The following is a 25,657-nucleotide window of genomic DNA, read 5'->3' on the forward strand; positions in this document are numbered from 1 at the left end:
CATGATAACATGTTATCTTAATGTCTAGTGGGAATTTGCACTTGGCTTTCTTAAGTAACCATCAACATATTCATGAATCTTGAAGGAATCAAGATAATCCTACTTCATTTTATTATGTTAAATTAATGTATTATTAAAATTATAACTAATAATACCAATATAATAAGATTAAAAAAATAATATTTGGATATGATTTTGTTTGTTTAAATTCTAAAATTGATACTATAATTAGTCAGTGATGCGTAAGAAACAATATTGTTATATGATTAAAATTTACAATTAAATTTTTTAGGTATATATTATATTAGAATGAAATACATATTGTTGCAATAAGATCTTGTACAAAATAAATATAACACGTTAATGTTAAAATTTTTAAATAGAATCATATGTAGATATAAACACTTTAAAACACAAATAAATATCAATGACAATATGAAATCAGAGAAAAAAATGAAATTAAACCTAAAATATTTTAAATAAAATTATAATATATATATATATATATATATATATATATATATATATATAATGCAATATATCGTGAGATGTCATATTAAAAATGTTATTAAAAGTGTTATACTAACATGAATACATTAATTTGAGGTTAAAATTTTTAAACATAAATAGATGCTGATGTTGTCATGATGTTGTCATCAATGTAGACATATATATTGGTTTTTTTTTTTTGGAATTATGTATTTGGGCATGTTTTTTGTGTGTGTTAAATTATAAAATTGACATGACAATTAATTGTGATGTGTAATAAAACAATATTGTTGTACGATAAATATATATTTAACAATTTGATATATATAAATATATATATATATACATATATATATATATATATATATATATTAAAATAATAATAACAATAATACAGAATAATAATAAATAATAATAATAATAGTGGTAGTAGTGATAATAGAATACCGTAGAAATAATAATAATAATAAAATGTATATATTGGGTATCATGGATTTTATTTGTTGAACTGTATTTATAATATTTATTATATTAATAATTATGATATAAATTATATAGTAATAGTACATAACTCATCATCACAATTTGAATCCATGTCTTTTAAATTTAAATTTTAAAATATATTATTAAATTTGAAGATTAAATTGATATGTATCTTTTTATGTAATTGAATTAATATAATTGTTGTTATGAACTTATGATGATTAAATTGATGTGTATCTTTTTTATAATTTTGTTATATTAAAGTGTTTAAATATGTATAATTATTTATAAACATTTATTGTGAAATCATTAGCATTTGTATAAATAATAAAATTTGATATAATTAATTATAAACATTTGTTATATATTATTAATAAAATCATTACCATTATACTTATAAATACTAATACTATTATTAATTGAAATAATAATAATACTAATACAAATAAGGTTAATGCTAATATTAATAATATTAATAATAATAATAATAATAATAATAATAATAATAATAATAATAATAATAATACATATAGTAATGGTAATAATAATAAGTATAGTAATAATAATATATATAATAGTAATATTATTAATTAAAATAATAATATTAATACTACCAATAATAATAATAATGTTAAAATAAATATGTTAGTAAATATAATAATAACTAGTATATTGACCCGTGCGTATGCACGTGGCATTTTTTTTATATTAAAATAATAAAATAGTGAAAGTATTATGTAATAAAATATTATGAAAATTAAGTTATATTGTTGTAAATGTTGTTATTAAAGTAATAAAATACTAAATCTAAGTGATGCAATAATAATTTCAATTTTAAATATAATAAATAGAATTGATATCATAATATAATACAATTAATTGATTTTACGAAATAATTATAATAGCTTATGATCCGTGCGAACATTGTTTTTGTTTTTTTTTATTTTAAATTTTTTTAGAATAATAATATAATTTTTATTATATTTATTTAACCATTTAAAAATACTAATAATAATATTAATATTTAGTATAACAACGTTTCTATAATTAAAAAAAGCACACTTATAATAATAACACCACTATGAATAGTAATAATAATAATAATACCAACAATAATAATAATGTTTATGCTATAAATATTAATATTAATGTTAACACCAAGGCTAATGTCAACTATAATAATCTATAATTGTATATAAAGATATATATTAACAACAAAACAAATAAAAATGACAAGTAATTGAAATACGATCTTGTAGTAAATTAATTTAAGATGTGTGTCTAAATATAATAATAATAATAATAATAATAATAATAATAATAATAATAATAATAATACCAATATAATAATATCTCGTCCAGATAAAAATAATAATAATAATACAATAACTACAAATATAAAGAGATATACATTTCTTGTGTCTTCTTTTGTTTATACAATTTTATCCTCTTAATTGTTATTTGTTAAATTAAAATAATTATTCATAATAAAAATTATTTGCCCATTTTATCATTTTCATAATTTTAGTAACTATTTTTTTAATTCAAATAATTACATAGATATAAAAATAAAAAGAACAACAAAACAAATAAAAAGTGTAAGTAATTGAGATATGATCCCGTAGTAAATAAATGTAAAATGTGTGTTTATGTAAAACCTAGGTTTCTGCCCTAATGTTTTATGGGCTGCCTTTAACCTAATGGGCCTAAGGGCTGACCCAAGGAGGAAAACCAGACCCTAATCTGCCCTAACGTTCCCACTTCCCTCACTTTCAGAAATAGTCTCTCCTTGCCTCCTTGAGCAGCTACAACGCTCTGCTAGGGTTTTGCCGTCAACCTTCTTCAAGCTAGCTCAAGCCAGGTTCCACTCCACGTAAGTCAACCTCGAACTCTTGTGTCATCTTTCTGGGCATACTTTTACCGTTAGGGTTTGGTAGTAACTCGTACCTATTTCTGTTTTACTGATTGTTTTCAGCTCTTTGGCCATCCTTAGGATAGTCGTGCTCACTGTGTGCGTATCGGGGTATTCCACTAGCTTATTTTCCAGGTAAGGAAAGCTAGGGTTTTCTGTTTCTTGTGATTTTCAGCTCGTTTTACTCTTGTTTCGTGTTTGTATGGATTGGTTGCCATTGTGTTTGATTTGGAATATGTTAAAGCATGATTTGATTTGAATGTTTGGCTGTTGCACGAGAGAACAATGGTGAGCACTGGTTTTCTCGCCCAAGCGAGCTTGTCTCGCCTAGGCGAGATTAACAGAGGCTCGCCTAGGATCTATTGCTCAAACTGTCGCTTAGGCGACGAGTTTTCTTTTTGAGCGAGGAGTGGTCTCGCCTAAGCGAGAAGGGGCTCGCCTAAGCGAGAATGGGCTCGCCTGAGCGAGACCTCACAGAGTCCACTGCTCCCCTGTTCGAGCCCTCACTTAGGCGAGAAGGGGCTCGCCTGAGCGAGAGGACCTCCCTCGCCTGAGCGAGATCCTTTAGCCTGAGCGAGATTGGGGGTAGGTTTTGGTACTATTGATTGCTTGGTTCACTGATGTGTTGCTTGGCTTGCTTAACCTGAATGCTTTACTAGAAAAGTTTGAGGGATGATGCCATGATTACTGTATGAGGTCGAGATGAAAATAATATGTTGCTTTATTGTGTATGGATTGGGAACTGTGAGTTGTATGATTGGTGGTTTATATACCTATACCTATCAACCTGATATTAGTATTTATGAGAACTCTCTGATTGGTTGGTAAAACATGTACAAAGTCTGAGTAGGACGTAATTCCATGACTCTTGTAGTGGGAGCTCATGGTGGTGCCTCCCCTAATGGACCTTCCTAGTGAGAGTCCCTAGTGGTGCCTTGATGAAGGATTGACCCCAACCAAGGATGGAGGCACATGCTTAAGAAGACTAAGCATGTTTAGAAAGGAAGTTCACTAATCCTTCGTCCCTTTCATTTGTGTTTGTTATTTTTGATTCCCAAAGTTGACTTAGTTGATTCAACTTTAGTTGACTTGTTGACCTTTGACTAGGTTTGACTTATTGACTATAGTTGACTTGAATTAAGCCAACATGCTAGTCTATGCTTATTTGCTTTGTAGGTTAATTAGGAATAAGAAAGCAATGCTAGGTGGCGCATGATGATTGGGGAGCATAAATGATGTGGAGGAGAGAGTAAAGCAAAGGCATAAAACATAAAGTAAAAGGCATAAAACAAGTGTACCTATGTACCTTTGGTCTCCTTTATTTTTAGCACACTATGGCCACTTTTTGGAGACATATGAGACACATTCTTTGTCTCCTTTTGTGCTAGAACGAAATTAGCCTTGCACACACCATAGTTAGGTCTTTTGTCTCTCATTTTTGTAACCTTATTTGACCTAATTTCTAGAAGCTAGGGTTAGGTTTTTGTAGAGACATCCTTAGGTATCTTTTATTTGCTTAGAGGCCCATAAACTCTTCTACATAAGGGGTGCTCATAGACATGTAAAAGGGTTGAACATTTTGAAGTAAAAACACTCTTGTGTCTCAACCATTTGTGAGAGTTTCCTCTTTTAAGCCTTATCTTGCATAGCAAGTGGCGACACACATCCACTCATCTTCAAGGTTGCCATGGCTTCTAGCCTAGCGTTGTAGTGGCGTGCTTCTCACATTTTTACCATTTCTTTCCTTTCCATTTTATGTTTTATTCTTCCTTTAATTGTTCTTAGTTTTCTATGGTTTATGTGCTTTCTATTTCCTATTTGTTTTGAATCAATCCATCATCTTCTTCTCTTGGGCTTTGTGAAAGGAACATTCACATCTAGATAGCTTGCTATCTTAATGTCCAGTGGGAATTTCACTTAGCTTTCTTAATCAACTCACACCATATTCAATAATCTTAAAAAAGAACAAGATAATCCTTCATCATTTGGTATCTAGAGCCTAGGTTATCTTGAATATGGTGTTTTTCATGTGCTAACCTTGTCTTGTTGTAGCTATCTTGGTATGGTTCAAATCCACTTCCATGACACACAAAAACAGTGCTGGCAGAAAACATGACGATTTTAAAACATTAAACTGCACCAGATTAGTGGTCCAAAAATTACGTTTTTGGTGTCAAAAGAAATCTCTTTGAGTCTATTTTCCAGAAAAAAAAAAGAACCAACACATTTGGAGTTCTGTGGAGAATGTTATGATCAAATTAGTGAGTAAAGGTCAAATCTGCCAACAATACGTGAATCAGCGTTTTCAGGTTTTGTTGTGGTAGTTTGGCTACGGTTTTTGCACCTTTTTAAGCTCCTAAATGTGGTTGGATAACATGTCTTTGGATGCTTAGTCTTTGAGCCTCAAATCCATGAGTTTAAATGCATGATAGCTACATGTTTGTGTCTTTGTGTATGTCGTGTTGAGTCTTTAAATCTGCCTAACTTTTGCTTGAGTCATATGTCATATGTTAACTTGAAGTTTTCTTATTCTTGTTTTTCCAAGTATTTGAATATTGCTTTCACTTTATGTCTTGCTTGATGTAAGCTCCATGAAATTGATTTTGGCCTAAAACTTGAGGAACTAAGTGTCCAAGCCACCTAAAACTCTTTCTCACCATTTTATGAAACTAGTTGTGAAAGAAGAAAATTTTGCACCAATTTTTGCCTAAAAACCGAGAGCAACCTTGCTCCTTGGTGAACTAAAAGTGTGTTTTTCACTAGGTGTTATGCTACTAGTTTTCATACTTGAGAATTGGGCGATATTGGCTAATTAGTTCCATGCTTTAACTTGGTTATGATCTTTCTTGGTGTATGCATGATTTAAGACTTGAAGATGTTTGTCAAGTACTTTCCATAGAGTCTTTAAAATGTGCTTTTCTTGTTTTAGTCTTGTTAAAAGTTATGTCTCAAACTTTTCTTTAGAGTTTAGCTTTCCTTGTTTTTGTGTTTTTCTTGCTTGTTACTAGGTGTTCTTTGTTTTGTCTTAGTAGTTTTCTTTTCTTGAAACTCTTGAGGTATTGTGGCCGAATCACTTGTCTTGCATTTGAAAGGTTTTGAACAAGATTTAAAAGTGTTTGCTTCACTCCTTTGGTGGATTTTGAGTGCTAGCCTTGCCATGTTACTTTGGGAGAGTTATCTAAACACTTGGGTTACATTTTGGGTTGGATTTGGACTCGGTTTTCATGTTGTCTAACCTCTAATCCATTTATTTTGTCTCGGATTTGAGTGTTTTTGTTGAAGGAATCATGGCAAGTTCATCAAATGCACTTACACCAAACACAATACATTGATGAGATTGCTTCGGGATTTGGAGTTGTCTAGGAAGGAGGCCTTTGAACAATTGAGAAAAGACAAGAAAGAGAGGCTAGGAAAAGAAGGCATTCTAGGCGCAACCCATCAGAAGAGAAGCAAACTCCAAAGATTCCTAAGTTCTATGGACGAAGTGATCCCAAAATCTTCCTTGATTGGGAAGCTAAAGTTGATCAAATTTTCAATGAAAATCATGTAAAGGATCAAGCACAAGTTGATCTAGTAGTTTTAGGATTTTTAGAGTATGCCAATACTTGGTGGCATAAAGTTTGTAAGAATTATGACCAAGGGCCACCGCGACTTCTTAGATGGACATTAAAACTCTTATGCGCACTAGATTTGTTCCTCCCTCCTATAGGAAGGAACTTCTTTTGAAGCTCCAAAGGCTTCACCAAGGTCCTATGAGTGTGAGTGAGTACTTTAAAGAATTAGAGTCTCAAATGCGTAGGGTTGAAATAAAAGAAATTAACAAAGAGAAAATAAAAAGATTTGTGAGTGGTCTTAGGAGAGACATAAAAGACCAAGTAGAGTTGTATGAGTACTCCACTCTTGAAAATGTTTTCACACTTGCCCTTGGGATTGAAATTCAATTGAAAAGAAAAAGAAGGGCAAAGAAGAGTTACTCACCCAACCACTACTTTAGTCACTCATGGAAGGGAAATGATAAAAAGAAACATGATAAATTCCCTTCTAACTCTCATCAAGAACCACTAAGTAAAAGTAAGTCACCAAGTGATCACATTCACCATTCCATTTCTCAAAGATCAAGTTCCATTAAATGTTTTAAATGTTTGGGTTATAATCACATTGCTTTAAATTGCCCAACCAAAATGACCATGATCTTAAAGAAGAGTAATGATGTTGAAAGTGAACACTCATCTCCCCATTCTCTTTCAAAAGAATCTTCTTCCTCTAGTAAAACTAAAATTTTTGAGAAAGACCCAATGTTATTAAGGCGCATGATAGGTCAAGATCAAAGTGAGATTGAGCCAACTCAAAGAGAAAACATTTTTCGATCTAGATGTAAAATTAACAAATGGGTTTGCTCTCTAATTATTGATGGAGGAAGTAGTACCAATGTAGCAAGCACAAGGTTGGTGGAAAAGCTTAGCTTAGAGACCATTCCTCATGTTAAGCCCTACAAGCTTGCTTGGATAAGTAAAGAGGGAGAAATAGATGTCAATAAACAAGTCCTAATTAACTTCTCTATAGGAAGCTACAAAGATGAGGTGCTATGTGATGTTGTTCCCATGGAAGTCACACATATCTTACTAGGTAGGCCATGGAAATTTGATAAACAAACTTTACATGATGGCCATACCAACCAATACATTTTCTTCATAAATGGGAAAAAGACCACTTTACTACCTCTATCACCTCAAGAAGTTAATAAGGATAAAAATATAATAAGAAAAGATAAAGAAGAAAAAGAAAAGGGGCAAGCTTTCTCCAAGGTGTTACTTGCCTACAAAAAAATTCTTCCAAAGCAAGATGTGCATCACCCTACCTTCCCTTCCCAAGCCAAAAAGGAAGGCCCAAAGCACAAGGAAGAGAGGAAGAGTAGTCTAGAGAATAAAGATGGCCTAACCAAAGCTAGGGGTAATACCCTTAGAAAGGATGGAATAAGAGCTCATAAAAGGAAGGCGCAAATCCTCCCCCAAATCAAGACAAGCTCCATCTACAAAGGCTTAAAGAATTTGTGCTCAAATTCTCTCCAAGGAGGGGAAGATGATGAAGGATTGACCCCAACCAAGGATGGAGGCACATGCTTAAGAAGATTAAGCATGTTTAGAAAGGAAGTTCACTAATCCTTCATCCTTTTCATTTGTGTTTGTTATTTTTGATTCCCAAAGTTGACTTAGTTGATTAACCTTTAGTTGACTTGTTGACCTTTGACTAGGTTTGACTTGTCGACTATAGTTGACTTGAATTAAGCCAACATGCTAATCTATGTTTATTTGCTTTGTAGGTTAATTAGGAATAAGAAAGCAATGCTAGGTGGCACATGGTGATTGGGGAGCATAAATGATGTGGAGGAGAGAGTAAAGCAAAGGCATAAAACATAAAGTAAAAGGCATAAAACAAGTGTACCTATGTACCTTTGGTCTCCTTTGTTTTTAGCACACTTTGGCCACTTTTTGGAGACATATGAGACACATTCTTTGTCTCCTTTTGTGCTAGAAAGAAATTAGCCTTGCACACACCATAGTTAGGTCTTTTGTCTCTCATTTTTGTAACCTTATTTGACCTAATTTCTAGAAGCTAGGGTTAGGTTTTTGTAGAGACATCCTTAGGTATCTTTTATTTGCTTAGAGGCCCATAAACTCTTCTACATAAGGGGTGCTCATAGACATGTAAAAGGGTTGAACATTTTGAAGTAAACACACTCTTGTGTCTCAACCATTTGTGAGAGTTTCCTCCCTAGGGAGTGAATACTTTTAAGCCTTATCTTGCATAGCAAGTGGCGGCACACATCCACTCATCTTCAAGGTTGCCATGGCTTCTAGCCTAGCCTTGTAGTGGCGTGCTTCTCACATTTTTACCATTTCTTTCCTTTCCATTTTATGTTTTCTTCTTCCTTTAATTGTTCTTAGTTTTCTATGGTTTATGTACTTTCTATTTCCTATTTGTTTTGAATCAATCCATCATCTTCTTCTCTTGGGCTTTGTGAAAGGAATATTCACATCTAGATAGCTTGCTATCTTAATGTCCAGTGGGGATTTCACTTAGCTTTCTTAATCAACTTACACCATATTCAATAATCTTAAAAAGAAACAAGATAATCCTTCATCATGCCTCAACCTCAGGACGTAATTCCACAAGAGTACGTGGTGGTGCCTCAAGGTCAAGTAAAAGTAAGATGTGTATATAACCAAAATAATAAAAACAATAATAATAATAACTATTATAATAATTATAGTTCTAATTAATAATAATAGTAGTAGTAATAATAATAGTAATATAATAATAGAAATAATTGTAGTTAATAACGATAATAATAATAATAATAATTATAGTTGGTAGTAATACTGATCATAATAATTATAGTTGATAACAACAATTATAGTTAATAATAATAATAATAATAATTATAGTTAGGGATGATAATAATAATAATAATAACAATAATTAGAGTTATAATTGATAATAATAACAATAATATAAAAATAAAATAATAAATATCATGAAAACTAGATTATATTGTTGTAAATGTTATTATTAATGTAATGAAGTTGTAAATTCAATTTTAAATATAATAAATAAAATTAATATCACAATATGGTGCAATGTGTAAGGCCCTATATTTTATAATGCCTTTAACAAAAAGGGTTGCCCAAAATCTAATGGGCCTAAGAGTTGGTCCAAAGGATAAAACTAAATCCTAGGTCTACCCTAACGATTTCACTTTCACTCATTCACAGAATTAGTCGTCATTCTTACTATTCCGAGAGAGCTCTACTAGGGTCCAGCCGCCGTTTCGCATCAAGTGAGCTCGAACCAGTTTTTTGCTTCTCGTAAGTCCCTTCCAACTCCTACTCGTACTCTCTTCTATGCTTTCTTCGTATTTTCCCAGGTAGGATTCTGTGATGAAGGATTATCTTGTTCCTTTTTAGATTATTGAATATGGTGTGAGTTGATTAAGAAAGCTAAGTGAAATCCCCACTGGACATTAAGATAGCAAGCTATCTAGATGTGAAGGTTCCTTTCACAAAACTCAAGAGAAGAAGATAATGGATTGATTCAAAACAAAAAGGAAATGGAAAGCACATAAACCATAGAAAACCAAGAACAATTAAAGGAAGAAGAAAACATAAAATGGAAAGGAAAGAAATGGTAAAAATGTGAGAAGCACGCCACTACAAGGCTAGGCTAGAAGCCATGGCAACCTTGAAGATGAGTGGATGTGTGCCACCACTTGCTAGGCAAGATAAGGCTTAAAAGTTTCACTCCCAAGGGAGGAAACTCTCACAAATGGTTGAGACACAAGAGTGTTTTTACTTCAAAATGTTCAACCCTTTTACATGTCTAGGAGCACCCCTTATATAGAAGAGTTTATGGGCCTCTAAGCAAATAAAAGATACCTAAGGATGTCTCTACAAAAACCTAACCCTAGCTTCTAGAAACTAGGTCAAATAAGGTTACAAAAAATGAGAGACAAAAGAGCTAGCTATGGTGTGTGCAAGGCTAATTTCGTTCTAGCACAAAAGGAGACAAAGAATGTGTCTCATATGTCTCCAAAAAGTGGCCAAAGAGTGCTAAAAACAAAGGAGACCAAAGGTACATAGGTACACTTGCTTCATGCCTTTTACTTTATGCTTTATGCCTTTGCTTTACTCTCTCTTCCACATCATTTATGCTCCCCAATCACCATGCGCCACCTAGCATTGCTTTCTTACTCCTAATTAACCTACAAAGCAAATAAACATAGATTAGCATGTTGGCTTAAGTTAAGTCAACTATAGTCAATAAGTCAAACCTAGTCAAAGGTCAACAAGTCAACTAAAGTTGATTCAACTAAGTCAACTTTGGGAATCAAAAATAATAAACACAAATGAAAAGGCATGAAGGATTAGTGAACTTCCTTTCTAAACATGCTTAGTCTTCTTAAGCATGTGCCTTCATCCTTGGTTGGGGTCAATCCTTCATCATCCTCCCCTTCTTGGAGAGAATTTGACCACAAATTCTTGAAGCCTTTGTGGATGGAACTTGACTTGATTTGGGAGAGGATTTGCGCCTCCCTTTTATGAGCTTTTGTTCCATCCTTTCTAAGGGTATTACCCCTAGCTTTGGTTAGGCCATCTTTATTTTCTAGACTACTCTTCCTCTCTTGCTTATGCTTTGGACCTTCCTTTTTGGCTTGGGAAGAGAAGGAAGAGTGATGCACATCTTGCTTTGGAAGAATTTTTTTGTAGGCAAGTAAAACCTTGGTGAAAGCTTGCCCCTTTTCTTTTTCTTCTTTATCTTTTCTTATTATATTTCTATCCTTATTAACTTCTTGAGGTGATAGAGGTAGTAAAGTTGTCTTTTTCCCATTTTTGAAGAAAATGTATTGGTTGGTATAGCCATCATGTAAAGTTTGTTTATCAAATTGCCATGGCCTACCTAGTAAGATATGTGTGACTTCCATGGGAACAACATCACATAGCACCTCATCTTTGTAGCTTCCTATAGAGAAGTTAATTAGGACTTGTTTATTGACATCTATTTCTCCCTCTTTACTTATCCAAGCAAGCTTGTAGGGCTTAGCATGAGGAATGGTCTCTAAGCTAAGCTTTTCCACCAACCTTGTGCTAGCTACATTGGTACTACTTCCTCCATCAATAATTAGAGAGCAAACCCATTTGTTAATTTTGCACCTAGATTGAAAAATGTTTTCTCTTTGAGTTGGCTCAAGCTCACTTTGATCTTGACCTATCATGCGCCTTAATAACATAGGGTCTTTCTCAAAAATTTTAGTTTTACTAGAGGAAGAAGATTCTTTTGAAAGAGAATGGGGAGATGAGTGTTCACTTTCAACATCATTACTCTTCTTTAAGATCATGGTCCTTTTGGTTGGGCAATTTAAAGCAATGTGATTATAACCCAAACATTTAAAACATTTAATGGAACTTGATCTTTGAGAAGTGGAATGGTGAATGTGATCACTTGGTGACTTACTTTTACTTGGTGGTTCTTGATGAGAGTTAGAAGGGAACTTATCATGTTTCTTTTTATCCTTTCCCTTCCATGAGTGACTAAAGTAGTGGTTGGGTGAGTAACTCTTCCTTGCCCTTCTTTTTCTTTTCAATTGAATTTCAATCCCAAGGGCAAGTGTGAAAACATTTTCAAGAGTGGAGTACTCATACAACTCTACTTGGTCTTGTATGTCTCTCCTAAGACCACTTACAAATCTTTTTATTTTCTCTTTGTTAGTTTCTTTTATTTCAACCCTACGCATTTGAGACTCTAATTCTTTAAAGTACTCACTCACACTCACAGAACCTTGGTGAAGCCTTTGGAGCTTCAAAAGAAGTTCCTTCCTATAGGAGGGAGGAACAAATCTAGCGCGCATAAGAGTTTTAATGTCCATCCAAGAAGCCGCGGGTGGCCCTTGGTCATAATTCTTACAAACTTTATGCCACCAAGTATTGGCATACTCCAAAAATCCTAAAACTACTAGATCAACTTGTGTTTGATCCTTTACATGATTTTCATTGAAAATTTGATCAACTTTAGCTTCCCAATCAAGGAAGACTTTGGGATCACTTCCTCCATAGAACTTAGGAATCTTTGGAGTTTGCTTCTCTTGTGATGGGTTGCGCCTAGAATGCCCTCTTTTCCTAGCCTCTCTTTCTTGCTCTTTAGCTTCAAGCCTTTGAATGTGCTCTTGGATTCTTAGGTCACTTTGCTTCTTGTCTTTTCTTAATTGTTCAAAGGCCTCTTTCCTAGACAACTCCAAATCCCGAAGCAATCTCATCAATGTATTGTTTTTGTTTGGTGTACGTGCATTTGATGAACTTGCCATGATTCCTACAACAAAAACACTCAAATCCGAGACAAAATAAATGGATTAGAGGTTAGACAACATGAAAACCGAGACCAAATCCAACCCAAATTGTAACCCAAGTGTTTAGATCACTCTCCCAAAGTAACAAGGCAAGGCTAGCACTCAAAATCCACCAAAGGAGTGAAGCAAACACTTTTAAAAACTTGTTCAAAACCTTTCAAATGCAAGACAAGTGATTCGGCCACAACATCCCAAGAGTTTCAAGAAAAGAAAACTACTAAGACACAACAAAGAACACCTAGTGACAAGCAAGAAAAGCACAAAAACAAGGAAGTTTAACTTCTAAGGAAATTTTGTTTTAAAGACAAAACTTGAATAAGACTAAAGCAATGAAAAACACTTTTAAAGACTCTATGGAAAGCATTTGAACAAGCCAAGATTATACCTCAAATTATGCATACACCAAGAAAGATCATAACCAAGTTAAAACATGGAACTAATTTGCCAATATCACCCAAAATCCAAGTATAAAATTTGGTAGCATAACACCTAGTAAAAATGGCCAAATGGATTCACCAAGCATTGTAAAAGCTCTCGGCCAAACTGTTTTTGGTCTTGAAAACACTTTTTCTTTTCAAAACTAGGTACTTAAAATGATGAGAAGGATGTTTTAGGGTGTCTTGAACACTTAGTTCCTTAAAATTAGGTCAAAATCAATTTCAAGGAGCATACAACAACACAAGGCATAGATCTCAAGCACTAGTTCAAAAACTTAGAAACAAAAACAAGAAAACTCAAAGAAGCATATGACAAGAGACTCAAGCAAAAGTTAGACACATTTAAAGACTCAACATGACATACACAAAGACACAAACATGTAGCTATCATGCATTTAAACTCATGGATTTGAGGCTCAAAGACTAAGCATCCAAAGACATGTTATCCAACCACATTTAGGAGCTTAAAGAGGTGCAAAACCGAAGCCAAAATTGCCACAACATAACCTGAAAACGTTGTTTTTCGTATTCTCGGCAGCTCTGACCTTCGCTCACTCATTTGATCATAACTCTCTCCACAGAACTCCAAATGCGTTGGTTCTTTTTTTGCTGGAAACTAGACACAAAGAGCTTTCTTTTGACACCAAGAACGTAACTTTTGGACAACTGAGATGGTGCAGTTTATTGTTTTAAAATCGTCACGTTTTCTGCCAGCACTGTTTTTGTGTGTAATGGAAGTGGATTTGAACCATACCAAGATAGCTACAACAAGACAAGGTTAGCACATGAAAACACCATATTCAAGATAACCTAGGCTCTAGATACCAAATGATGAAGGATTATCTTGTTCCTTTTTAGATTATTGAATATGGTGTGAGTTGATTAAGAAAGCTAAGTGAAATCCCCACTGGACATTAAGATAGCAAGCTATCTAGATGTGAAGGTTCCTTTCACAAAACTCAAGAGAAGAAGATAATGGATTGATTCAAAACAAAAAGGAAATGGAAAGCACATAAACCATAGAAAACCAAGAACAATTAAAGGAAGAAGAAAACATAAAATGGAAAGGAAAGAAATGGTAAAAATGTGAGAAGCACGCCACTACAAGGCTAGGCTAGAAGCCATGGCAACCTTGAAGATGAGTGGATGTGTGCCACCACTTGCTAGGCAAGATAAGGCTTAAAAGTTTCACTCCCAAGGGAGGAAACTCTCACAAATGGTTGAGACACAAGAGTGTTTTTACTTCAAAATGTTCAACCCTTTTACATGTCTAGGAGCACCCCTTATATAGAAGAGTTTATGGGCCTCTAAGCAAATAAAAGATACCTAAGGATGTCTCTACAAAAACCTAACCCTAGCTTCTAGAAACTAGGTCAAATAAGGTTACAAAAAATGAGAGACAAAAGAGCTAGCTATGGTGTGTGCAAGGCTAATTTCGTTCTAGCACAAAAGGAGACAAAGAATGTGTCTCATATGTCTCCAAAAAGTGGCCAAAGAGTGCTAAAAACAAAGGAGACCAAAGGTACATAGGTACACTTGCTTCATGCCTTTTACTTTATGCTTTATGCCTTTGCTTTACTCTCTCTTCCACATCATTTATGCTCCCCAATCACCATGCGCCACCTAGCATTGCTTTCTTACTCCTAATTAACCTACAAAGCAAATAAACATAGATTAGCATGTTGGCTTAAGTTAAGTCAACTATAGTCAATAAGTCAAACCTAGTCAAAGGTCAACAAGTCAACTAAAGTTGATTCAACTAAGTCAACTTTGGGAATCAAAAATAATAAACACAAATGAAAAGGCATGAAGGATTAGTGAACTTCCTTTCTAAACATGCTTAGTCTTCTTAAGCATGTGCCTTCATCCTTGGTTGGGGTCAATCCTTCATCATTCTGTAATGAGCTTATCTTGTAATCTACTCCGTTGTTTTCCAGTTCCTAAGCATACCCATAGAGCCGTGGTGTCTGTGTTTGTGATTGAGTTCCTATACTAGCATATTCCAAGTAAGGGAAGCTAGAACCTCCTCGACTGGTGTGATTGTGACTTGTACCATTTTAGTTTCATGATCCTCGAGTTTGTATGCTGCCATGGATGCCTGGACTGTCTGGATTTTCCTGTTTGGTATATGTGTATGTGTGATTGCAGGTGTGAACAGTGGCGATCACTGATAATCTCGCCCAAGCGAGCTTGCCGCGGACCAATGGCTGAAGGACCTGAAGTACATCTATGATGCAAAGATGTGCCCCGCGGAGAACAGGCTAGCGTTCTCTATGTATATGCTCACGGGGGAGGCGGAGCATTGGTGGATCAACACCAAATCCATCCTAGAGGAGAGAGATAGCCAATGACATAGGAGGCTTTTAGGGAGAGATTCCTCTCCGAGTATTTCCAGACAACATCTGGTACGCCAAGGAGGTGGAGTTCCTCCAGTTGACTCAGGGGGAAAGACCGTGGCAGAGTATGCTGAGAGATTCAAGCACCTCAGCCGCTTCTACACACTGCCACTTGATGAGGAGTGGAGATGCCGTAAGTTCGAGAATGGCCTCCGCGGTGATATCCGTTTGATGGTGGCTCCCTTGTCCATCAAGGACTTTGCCGCTCTGGTGGAGAAGGCCAGGGTGATGGAGAAGATGAAACGTGGGGTAGAAGGCCAGCGCCCAAAACAGCCCCAACAACCATAGAGAATTGGTGGACCATCTGGGTCCAAACCTAGACATGAGGAGCGGAGGAGGCCATATGATAGACCCTACCATCAGTCCCAAGGGTCTAGGAGTTTCCCTCCCTAGTAGGGCCGAGTATAGTGTTATATATGTGAAGGCCCTCACCTGAGGAACGCCTGCTCGCGTATGGAGGGTTACCATCGGTGCAACAACTGTGGTAAGGAAGGCCACTTTGGGAAGGATTGCCCCAACCTTGCTAGGGCAGCGACACGCCCTCCAATTCAAACTCCTCACCAGCATCAGCGGAGGGACAGAGGCAATAGGCCTCAAGCGATGATGATGATGATGATGATGATGATGATGATAATAATAATAATAAAATAATGATAATAATAATAATTTTTATGTTATAAATATTAATGTCAATGCAAATACCAAGGCTAATATTGACGTACTAATAATCTATAATTATATATAAAAATATACATCAGCAATAAAATAATTAAAAAGGAGAACTAATTGAAATATGATCTCGTAGTAAATAAAATTAAGATGTGTGTAACTATAATAATAATAATAATAATAATAATAATAATAATAATAATAATAATAATAATACCATTATAATAATATTTCGTAGTTATAATAATAGTAATAATAATAATAATAATAATAATAATAATAATAATACATTAATTAAATATATAAAGAGATACAGATTTTTTATGTCCTTTTTTTGTTTTTACAATTTTATCCTCTTAATTATTATTTATTAAATTTAAATAATTATTCATAATAAAAAATTATTTGTCATTTTATGTTTCTACTAATTTTAGTAACTATTTTTTTTCAATTCAAATAATTACACAGATATAGAGATAATATGAATAACAAAACAAATACAAAAAAGTAAGTAATTGAAATATAATCCCATAATAAATAAAAGTAAAATATGTGTCTACCTATAATAGTAATAATAATAATAATACCACTATAATAATATCGCGTAGTGATAAGAAAAAATAATACTAATACTAATAATAATAATATTATTATTAATATTAATACAACTACATATATAAAGAAAGAGATAAACATATTTGGTGTGACATCCCATTTAAATAGAATAATCTACTCAATAAAACATCGCATGATTATAATAACGAGGAGCAATCAGATGAACATAGAACATAAGAATGGTAACTGTTACAGTCATCCTAGAATGTACTTCGAAAATAACCTAGGCATACCACCATGCCATAACACAAACACAAAGGGAGTTTAAAAGTTTGCAAAAGGGTCGCTCCTAGAGTAAGGAATTACAAAACAAGAAGGGCATTATAGCCATAAAACCGCTCTACGGAGCTACAAATAACTGGTTCCAACTACATAGTCCCGCTACCACCATCAGGTCCACCTCCAGAATTCTTTCCATCTGCTCCCACCATAAGGTGATCATTGCAAAAAGGAAAAGAATCAAGGCAAGAACACACACAAAAAGAAAGGACTTAAATAGACAAGTACTTAAACAGTTCAAGCATGCACACAGTGAGCACAAAGAATCATGTTATAGCAAATCAACGGGACACTAAGACTCAATTATCCGGATAAATATATTAAGATCGGATTCACTGGACGCTTGCACTCGTGGTGACCTCTACTGCTCTGTAGAGCCATTGATAATGGGTTTCACCCTACCACACACAAGGTTAGCCTTTAACGTCTAGAGCCATTATCCTGCCAAAGACTCGGGCCTCCCGCTACTCTCACCACTTGGGTCAGTTTGCTCTACTTGAGACTCACTGACCCTTTAGAGTTTCGGGATGCGATCATTACTTGAATCCTTATCTTAATATATACACTACACACCACCATGAGATCTCCCCACGAGACTCATGGAATTACGCCTATCACATACAGATTTCATGATCCTCACACCATAACCACCAATTGTTATCTCAACATTGAATTTCCATGCACGTTCTCAACCAACCAAACAAAATCCCATGTGTCACTCATGCTAACACACAAATTTCAGGGCATACAATTTATACAACTCATGCAATTACACCAAAATCATGCATGTTCGAGATAAATAGCCACACCCAAAGTAAACAGAAATCACAAGCGTAAATCTGCACTATTCTTGCCTAGGCTAGAAGTCCTCGCCTACGCTACAACAACTGTCTCGCTTAAGCTAGGCCTTCTCGCCTAGGCGAGGCCTATAACAGTGGCACTCTACGAGCCCTCGCTTGGGCGAGATCGCCATTCGCCTAAAAATAAAAACCCCTCGCCTGGACGAGGATGCGAGCAGAGCACACTGGCTTTCCTCGAGTACTCGCTCGGGCGAGCCATTCTCGCCTGAGCGAGGCAATGCATCGCTCAAAACAAGATTTGGTTGCCTGGGCGAGATGCTCGAGCAGCACCAGGGCGAGCTTCTGCTATTCTCGCCTAGGCGAGACGAGCTCGCTTGGGCGAGAATACCAGTTGTCCCCCACTGTTTCACACATGTAGCACCACAAACAGACAACACCAACCATGCTATTCATTCATATACAAGCACAACACTATTTAAATCTTTCCAAGCATGAAATAGAGCAGAAATAAACCAAGTACTTTAAAATACGAAAAGGACCTAGCTTCCCTTGCCTTAAGTTAAACTGAGCTTAAGGGAATAGAGCACACAGAGAGAGAGGACAAGAGCAGCTATTTAAGGCTGTAAACATTGCGGATAAAACATTGGACGAGATTAGGAGCAGAACCAACTTAAGACCAACTTAGTACAAGAAAAGGAACCATGAATGAGCTTGAGTTTCGATCTATACTTACAAGGAAGTGGTTCGATTCACTTTGAGGGGAAACAAATTGTGCCCTAACAGAACTCTTGCTTCAGTAGAGAGGTTGAGGGAGAGGAACAGTTCTGGAAAAGAGACAGTGTGAGGAATGAGTGAAAATGGGGTTTACATTTGGTGTCCTTTTTATTGTATCAGTTTTATCCTCTTAATTATTATATTTTAAATTTAAATAATTATTTATAATAAAAAATTATTTTTTAGTTTTATTATTTTATTAATTTTAGTAACTATTTTTTAAATTAAAATAATTGTTCAAATGTAAAGATAAATGAACAACAAAACAAATAAAAATGACAAGTAATTGAAACATGATTCCTATATAGTAAGGAAAAGTAAAATGTGTATGTAACAATAATATTAAAAACAATAATAATAATAATGATAGTAATATAATAATATGAGTAATATAATAATAAAAATAATTATAATTAATAATAATGATAATAATATTTATAGTTGATAGCAATAATGATTATTAATTATAGTTGATAATAATAACCCGTGATGGATTTTGACCAATAATTTTGGACGAGTCAAAATAATTTATAGTAAGAAATTTTGAACTCATCAATAATTTATTCAAAATAAGAATTTTAAGTTATTCCTTTTTGAATGTAAATAATCATATTGTGTTCAATCAATTTTGGAAAATAAGGATGCAAATTTTCATTGAATCTATAGACAAAGAGATTTGGGATGCAATAGTTAATGGACCATATACTCCTACATGTATTGTTGAAAATAAGCAGTTGGACAACCCCTTCGAGTGAATGCATTGATGAAGAAAGAAGAAGAGTTCAATATGATTGCAATGCTAAGAATATCATCACTTCATCTTTGATATCTTTGAGTATGGATGAATTTTTTAGGATCTCCGAATTTAAGAAAGCTAAGGAAATGTGAGATGTCCTAGATACTCAAATATAATAAAACAATATTGTTGTACGATTAAATTTATATTTAACAATTTGATATATATATATATATATATATATATATATATATATATATATATATTATATATATATATATATATTAAAATAATATTAACAATAATAATAAATAATAATAATAGTGGTAGTGATAGCAGAATACCGTAGAAATAATAATAATAATAATAATAATAATAAAATAATGTATATATTGTGTATCATGGATTTTATTTGTTGAACTATATTTATAATATTTATTATATTAATAATTATGATATAAATTATATAGTAATAGTACATAACTCATAATCACAATTTGAATCCATGTCTTTTAAATTTAAATTTTAAAATATACTATTAAATTTGAAGATTAAATTGATATGTATCTTTTATGTAATTGAATTAATATAATTGTTGTTATGAACTTATGATGATTAAATTTATATGTATCGTTTTTATAATTTTTTTATATTAAAGTGTTTAAATATGTATAATTATTTATAAACATTTATAATGAAATCATTAGAATTTGTATAAATAATAAAATTTGAGATAATTAATTATAAACATTTGTTATATATTATTAATAAAATCATTACCATTATACTTATAAATACTAATACTATTATTAATTGAAATAATAATAATACTAATACAAATAAGGTTAATGAGGTTAATGCTAATAGTGATAATATTAATAATAATAATACATTACTATAATAATGGTAATAATAATAAGTATAATAATAATATATATAATAGTAATATTATTAATTAAAATAATAATATTAATACTACCAATAATAATAATAATGCTAGAAATAAATATGTTAATAAAAGTAATAATAACTAGAGTGAGCACATGCACTATTATACCTATGTGTAAACATTTGTTTTTTTAAATACGCATGATATTATATTAGTTGGTAATGATATTGTCATGTTATTAAGTTAATATATAAAATAAAATTATATTTGTTAAAAGCAAAGTGAGATGAATGAAAAAAATGAGAAAATAATTGTTGATGAATAGAGAAAAAATGAGATAAGATAGACAGTTTTATAGAAAACATATTAATTTTAAAAAATTACAAATAATTATATTGTAAAGGTAAAATTGAAATTATGAAATATGAACACAAAAGAGGAAATGCTATATATATATATATATATATATATATATATATATATATATTATAGATGATAATAATAGTACTAATAACTAGAGTCGTCAAAGTGAGTTATAACCCGCGAGCCAAACTGGTCCACCACGGGTTTGGGTCGGGTTGGTTTGAAAAAAAATGAAAAATTTTGGTACGAGTCAAGTTTGGACCCGACTCACTAAGAACCCGGCTCACCCTGGTTCAACCCGTGGTGAGCCGGGTTGGCTCACCAACCCACTAGTAAATTCTAAATAATATTAAATTATATTATTGAAAACCTAAAACCCTAAACTAAATCCACTTCTCTCTAATTCTCGTTGCCTGGTTTGAACAAACAACCGCATTTGTTCCTCTTGTCTTCTTCACTATTGCTCATAGGCTCCATAGTTCATTCCTCCTTCGATCGTGATTGTGGTTCGTCACTTGCTTTCTTTTCGACAGGGTCCTTACCTGCTTCGCTGACTTCACTAATGCGACATTTTTCTCCTCCGAGACTGCTCGTTCACAACCAAGTTTGTTTCCATTACTGAGTATTTGTGAAGTGCTTCCTCTCTGTTTGACTCATTGTCTGTTTCATAGTTCTATCTATTTCACTTCATGTTTTCTTTTAATAATTGATAAATGTTTAGAACAAAATGATGTTTATTTATTGAAATAGTTTATGTTTGTGGTGATTACAGAACAAAATGAATTCTGAAACAGTAGATGATCAATGTATTAATGATAATTTGCATGACTCTTTGCCACCATCTGTAACACCCGTGAAAATTAATTAATTAAATATTTAATTAATTAATAAATGCGGGTAGAAAGCGCCTTTATGACATTAATTATTGTTTAGTGTGATGTGGAAAAGTACTAGCTCAAGTGGTTGAGAGTACTTTGATTGTGTGAGAGGACTTGGGTTCGAGTCTTATGTATGCCAATTATGTGTTGTTGTTTTATTATTGATTTTAAGGATATGTATGAGTATGTGATTGGTATTGTAAACTTATGTTGATTTGTGTATATCACCAAATGGGAATTGACATAGTGGTTGTGCTGTGGCATTGTGAGTGGAAGGTCATGGGTTCAAACCATGGTGGGCAAAGAATAAGTTTTATTTTTGCTAACTAGTAGTTGTGGTATGAATGTGGAAATGTAGAGAACCTAGCAGGGGGCAGCCAAAAGGGTTGGAAAATTTCCAAATAATTAACATTGAAGAGGAATTAAAACCCACAAAGCCCAAATTCGTTTTAATTTTAAAGACCATCTTAAAGGCACTTATAAAAGCCAAAATTTGGGTAAAGGGAAGGACCAAGCGGGGGATTACGAATCAAGGCTTCTACCTTTTCAATTTTTTATCACTAATTCTAGGTTAGGGGAGTTGTATATTTTGTATACGAATTATGGCTGTGTTCTAAGTTTGTTTTATTCTCATATGGTTTATATATGGTACGAATTGCATATTATAGACCTGTGATTGGGGATGGTGGAAATTGATAATGTGCATAAAGTTTTGTGGTAATGGAATATGAATTGAATGAGGGTTTAGGTATGGAATCGGGTAAAAGGGATTCAATTTCGAGTTGGGTATTAGGAATGAATGGAATAGTATTTTTGATGTCTGCTAGCAATTGGTTTATGTCATGCAATGATTGAATGCTATTGGTATATTTTAGATGTAGTTTGACACCATTTTGGGGTAAAATGCGTGTGTGACAGTGAGGGAACTCTGCAAGTCTCGCCCAAGCGAGGCTATCTCGTCTAGGCGAGAGTTGTAGAACCTCACGTCTGGTTTGGGTTGCGCTGCTCGCTCAGGCAACCTTGGTTTGGGGTTGAACGACTTAGTCTCGCTCAGGCGAGAGACAGCTCACCTAAGCGAGGTCACGATGAGAAATGACGTTGTTTAAGTGGTTGCTCGTTTAGGTGAGGGGTGGGTGATACTTTGAGCGATGGTACAGCTCGCCCAGGCGAGGGAATCTCGCCTAAGCGAGATAACGTGAGGTTGTGGTTGTTTTAAGCTCACCCAGGCGAGGTGAACTAGCCTAAGCGAAGGAGGCTTAGCTTGGGCGAGAGTCCCTGGCCTAAGCGAGTTTATGTGAATTTCTCATGGTTGTATGACCTTGTGTGTGTGAAACATCTACTTTTCTTAAGTATAGGATGTATATGCATGTGTTGTGGTGTGTGGGCTTGAAGGACTAAGTCCAATAGGCGACTGGGATGTGCTCGGTGGTTGGACACATGATAGGCAAGGAACTGGTTGAGTTCCCATCGGCTACTATTGGGCGAGGAGTCTTTAGTATGGTGATTGCATGTGTCGGGCGCACGATGGGCAAGTAACTGTTATGTTCCCTTCGGCTACTATTGTGCGAGGAGTCTATAGTATGGTGATTGTGTGCGTGCCAGGGTCCAAGTATGAGACTTGGATGTTTTACTACATACGAGGAGTCTGTAGGGCGGGACTATGAGTGGGATAGGCTCATAGGGTTGGACCACGAATGAGTTGGTTTCGTGGGAGCACAGTGAAGTCCCAAGACCTAGTTCATGCATATGACTCATGAAGGACTATGAGGTCATGGTTGGGTGATTTGAAAATTATGAGATTTGTACTTATGTTATTTTGGGTTGGGAAACATGTTTATTTCATATATCTGTTTATATTTTATTGTGCATAACTCACCCTATCTGTGTGTGTATGGCGATGATCGGATAATTTGTTATCCGGGAGCAGATGATTTGACAGGTGAGCCAGGAGATGCTTAGCGACGGAGAGCATGGGATACTTGGGATTTTGAAAGAAACTTTATTGTTTTGATTTTGATGTAAATATTTTTATGTTGAACTTTAATAAAATTTATATATAACGATATTGTACATTTGGATTATGTATGGTACCAGTTATGGTTTTTTTAATTTTCCCGCGTTTTTGTGAAATAGTTTATATTCAATGCAGTATTTATTTTAATTCGAATTTTATTTGTTTAATATCAGTAATATTCTTTAGGGATGTTACAATTGGTATTAGAGCAAAAGTTTTGAAAATATTTTTAAAATATTTTGGGGCTAGTGGGGAGTGAGCTTATCGATGTCTCTGTTGTGGTATGTTGTGTGTTAAATGTGAAAAGATGTGTGTGATTTTATTTGACTAAGCGACTGATTTTTAACAGTTGTAATGTGGCGTATCCAGGCTATGGCTGCTAACAGGAGGAGGATGAGTAGTGGGGCTGATGACATCGCCGGGGCGATTCATCGAATAGTGGATGCGATGCAGCCACCTGTAGCGGCGCAGCCTAGAACGACAATTGCACCAATCAGGGTGCCTACAGTGGAGGATTTCTTACGCCACAAGCCAGCAGAGTTCACTGGCAAAGCCTCCCCCAATGAAGCGGATGCATGGCTCTGCAAATGTGAGAAAATTTTCAGAGTGATGAATTGTGAGGATGAGCAGAAGCTGCTCTTTGCTACCTACCTGCTGAATGAGGATGCAGAATATTGGTGGACAGGTATGCAACAGCAAATGGAGACTCGGGAGGAGCCAGCGACATAGGCGAACTTCAGGACTCGTTTCCTGGAGAAATATTTCCCCGATACAGCTAGACAAGACCGGGAGGCAGAGTTCCTTGCACTGCAGCAAGGAGATATGTCAGTACAGGAGTATGTCAACAGGTTTGAACATCTAGCGAGATACTCCTCGCAGAATGTGACTGAGGAATGGAGGTGCTTGAAGTTTGAGCGAGGACTCAAACATGAATTGAAGAAAGTGGTGACGCCTTTGAGAGAGTGAAGATTTCCAGTCTTGGTAGAACAGGCCAAGAGTGCTGAACACCTAGAGAAGGGCCTTAGTCCTATGGTGAGCCGACATCAGAAAAATGTCGCAGAGGCGCGACAAATGAAGAAGCCATACACCCGACCCCAGCTGTCTTAGGGTCCCACTTGCTATCAGTGTGGCGGACCCCATCTGAAGAGGAACTGCCCACAGCTGACCGGTGGTGTAGGGGGATCCGGTGACCGTCCCAAGTGTTTCATATACGACAAACCGGGTCATTTTGCTACTAATTGCCCTGAGAAGAAGAGTCCTGGTGCAAAGAAACCAGCAGCAGCCTCGCCAGCAGAACGAGCTCAGCAGTTGGGAGGGTTTTTGCCATGACATCTACTGAGGCGACTCAGTCAGGTAACCTGATATTACAACCTTGTTTACTTGTGGGGCATGATGTATTAGTTTTATTTGATTCTGGCGCAACCCATTCCTTAATCTCTAATGCTTGTGTGGGACGATTGAGTGTGGTGACACGTGACTTGGGGTGTGAGTTGCTTATTTCAACTCCTTCCTCGGGCCAGGTAGCTACCAGTTCAGTTTGTGTTGGGTGTTCAATGGTGGTGGCAGGTCACAGATACAAGGTGAACTTGGTGTGCTTGCCCTTGGAGGGACTGGATGTGATATTGGGGATGGACTGGTTGTCTAACAATCACATCATAATTGATTGTGCACGACACAGTTTGGTATTCCCAGAACATGAAGGGTTGGAATTAATATCACCTCGGGAAGCTGTGAAAGCGCTACAAGACGGGGCCGTGTGTTTTATGGTGGTGGCCAAGCCAGAAAAGAAAAGTGCTGCAAAGGTGATCCAATCTATACCGGTGGCTAACGAATATGCGGATGTGTTTCCAGATGAAGTCCCAAGGTTGCCGCCGAGTCGAGACATTGACTTCACCATTGATCTCATTCCTGGTACAGGTCTAGTGTCTATGGCTCCATACAGAATGGCACCGGCTGAGCTTGTAGAACTCAAGAAGCAAATTGAGGAATAATTGGAGAAATAATTCATTCGACTGAGCGCGTCAC

At 34.9% G+C, this 25,657-nt stretch overlaps 2 protein-coding genes across 2 annotated transcripts; both read left to right on the top strand.

The window, feature by feature from the left end:
* The first annotated feature begins 24,004 nt into the window (after positions 1-24,004).
* LOC114165327 lies at positions 24,005-24,961 on the top strand. The gene is made up of 3 exons (XM_028049975.1): positions 24,005-24,317; positions 24,408-24,577; positions 24,758-24,961. The coding sequence occupies exons 1-3, from the start codon at positions 24,005-24,007 to the stop codon at positions 24,959-24,961; spliced, it is 687 nt and encodes a 228-aa protein (XP_027905776.1).
* Positions 24,958-25,623, top strand: LOC114165328. Its single transcript, XM_028049976.1, has one exon. The coding sequence runs from the start codon at positions 24,958-24,960 to the stop codon at positions 25,621-25,623; it is 666 nt and encodes a 221-aa protein (XP_027905777.1).
* The last annotated feature ends 34 nt before the right edge of the window (positions 25,624-25,657 follow it).

This window comes from Vigna unguiculata, chromosome 10 (genome assembly GCF_004118075.2).
Source record: "Vigna unguiculata cultivar IT97K-499-35 chromosome 10, ASM411807v1, whole genome shotgun sequence".
Taxonomy (NCBI): domain Eukaryota; kingdom Viridiplantae; phylum Streptophyta; class Magnoliopsida; order Fabales; family Fabaceae; genus Vigna; species Vigna unguiculata.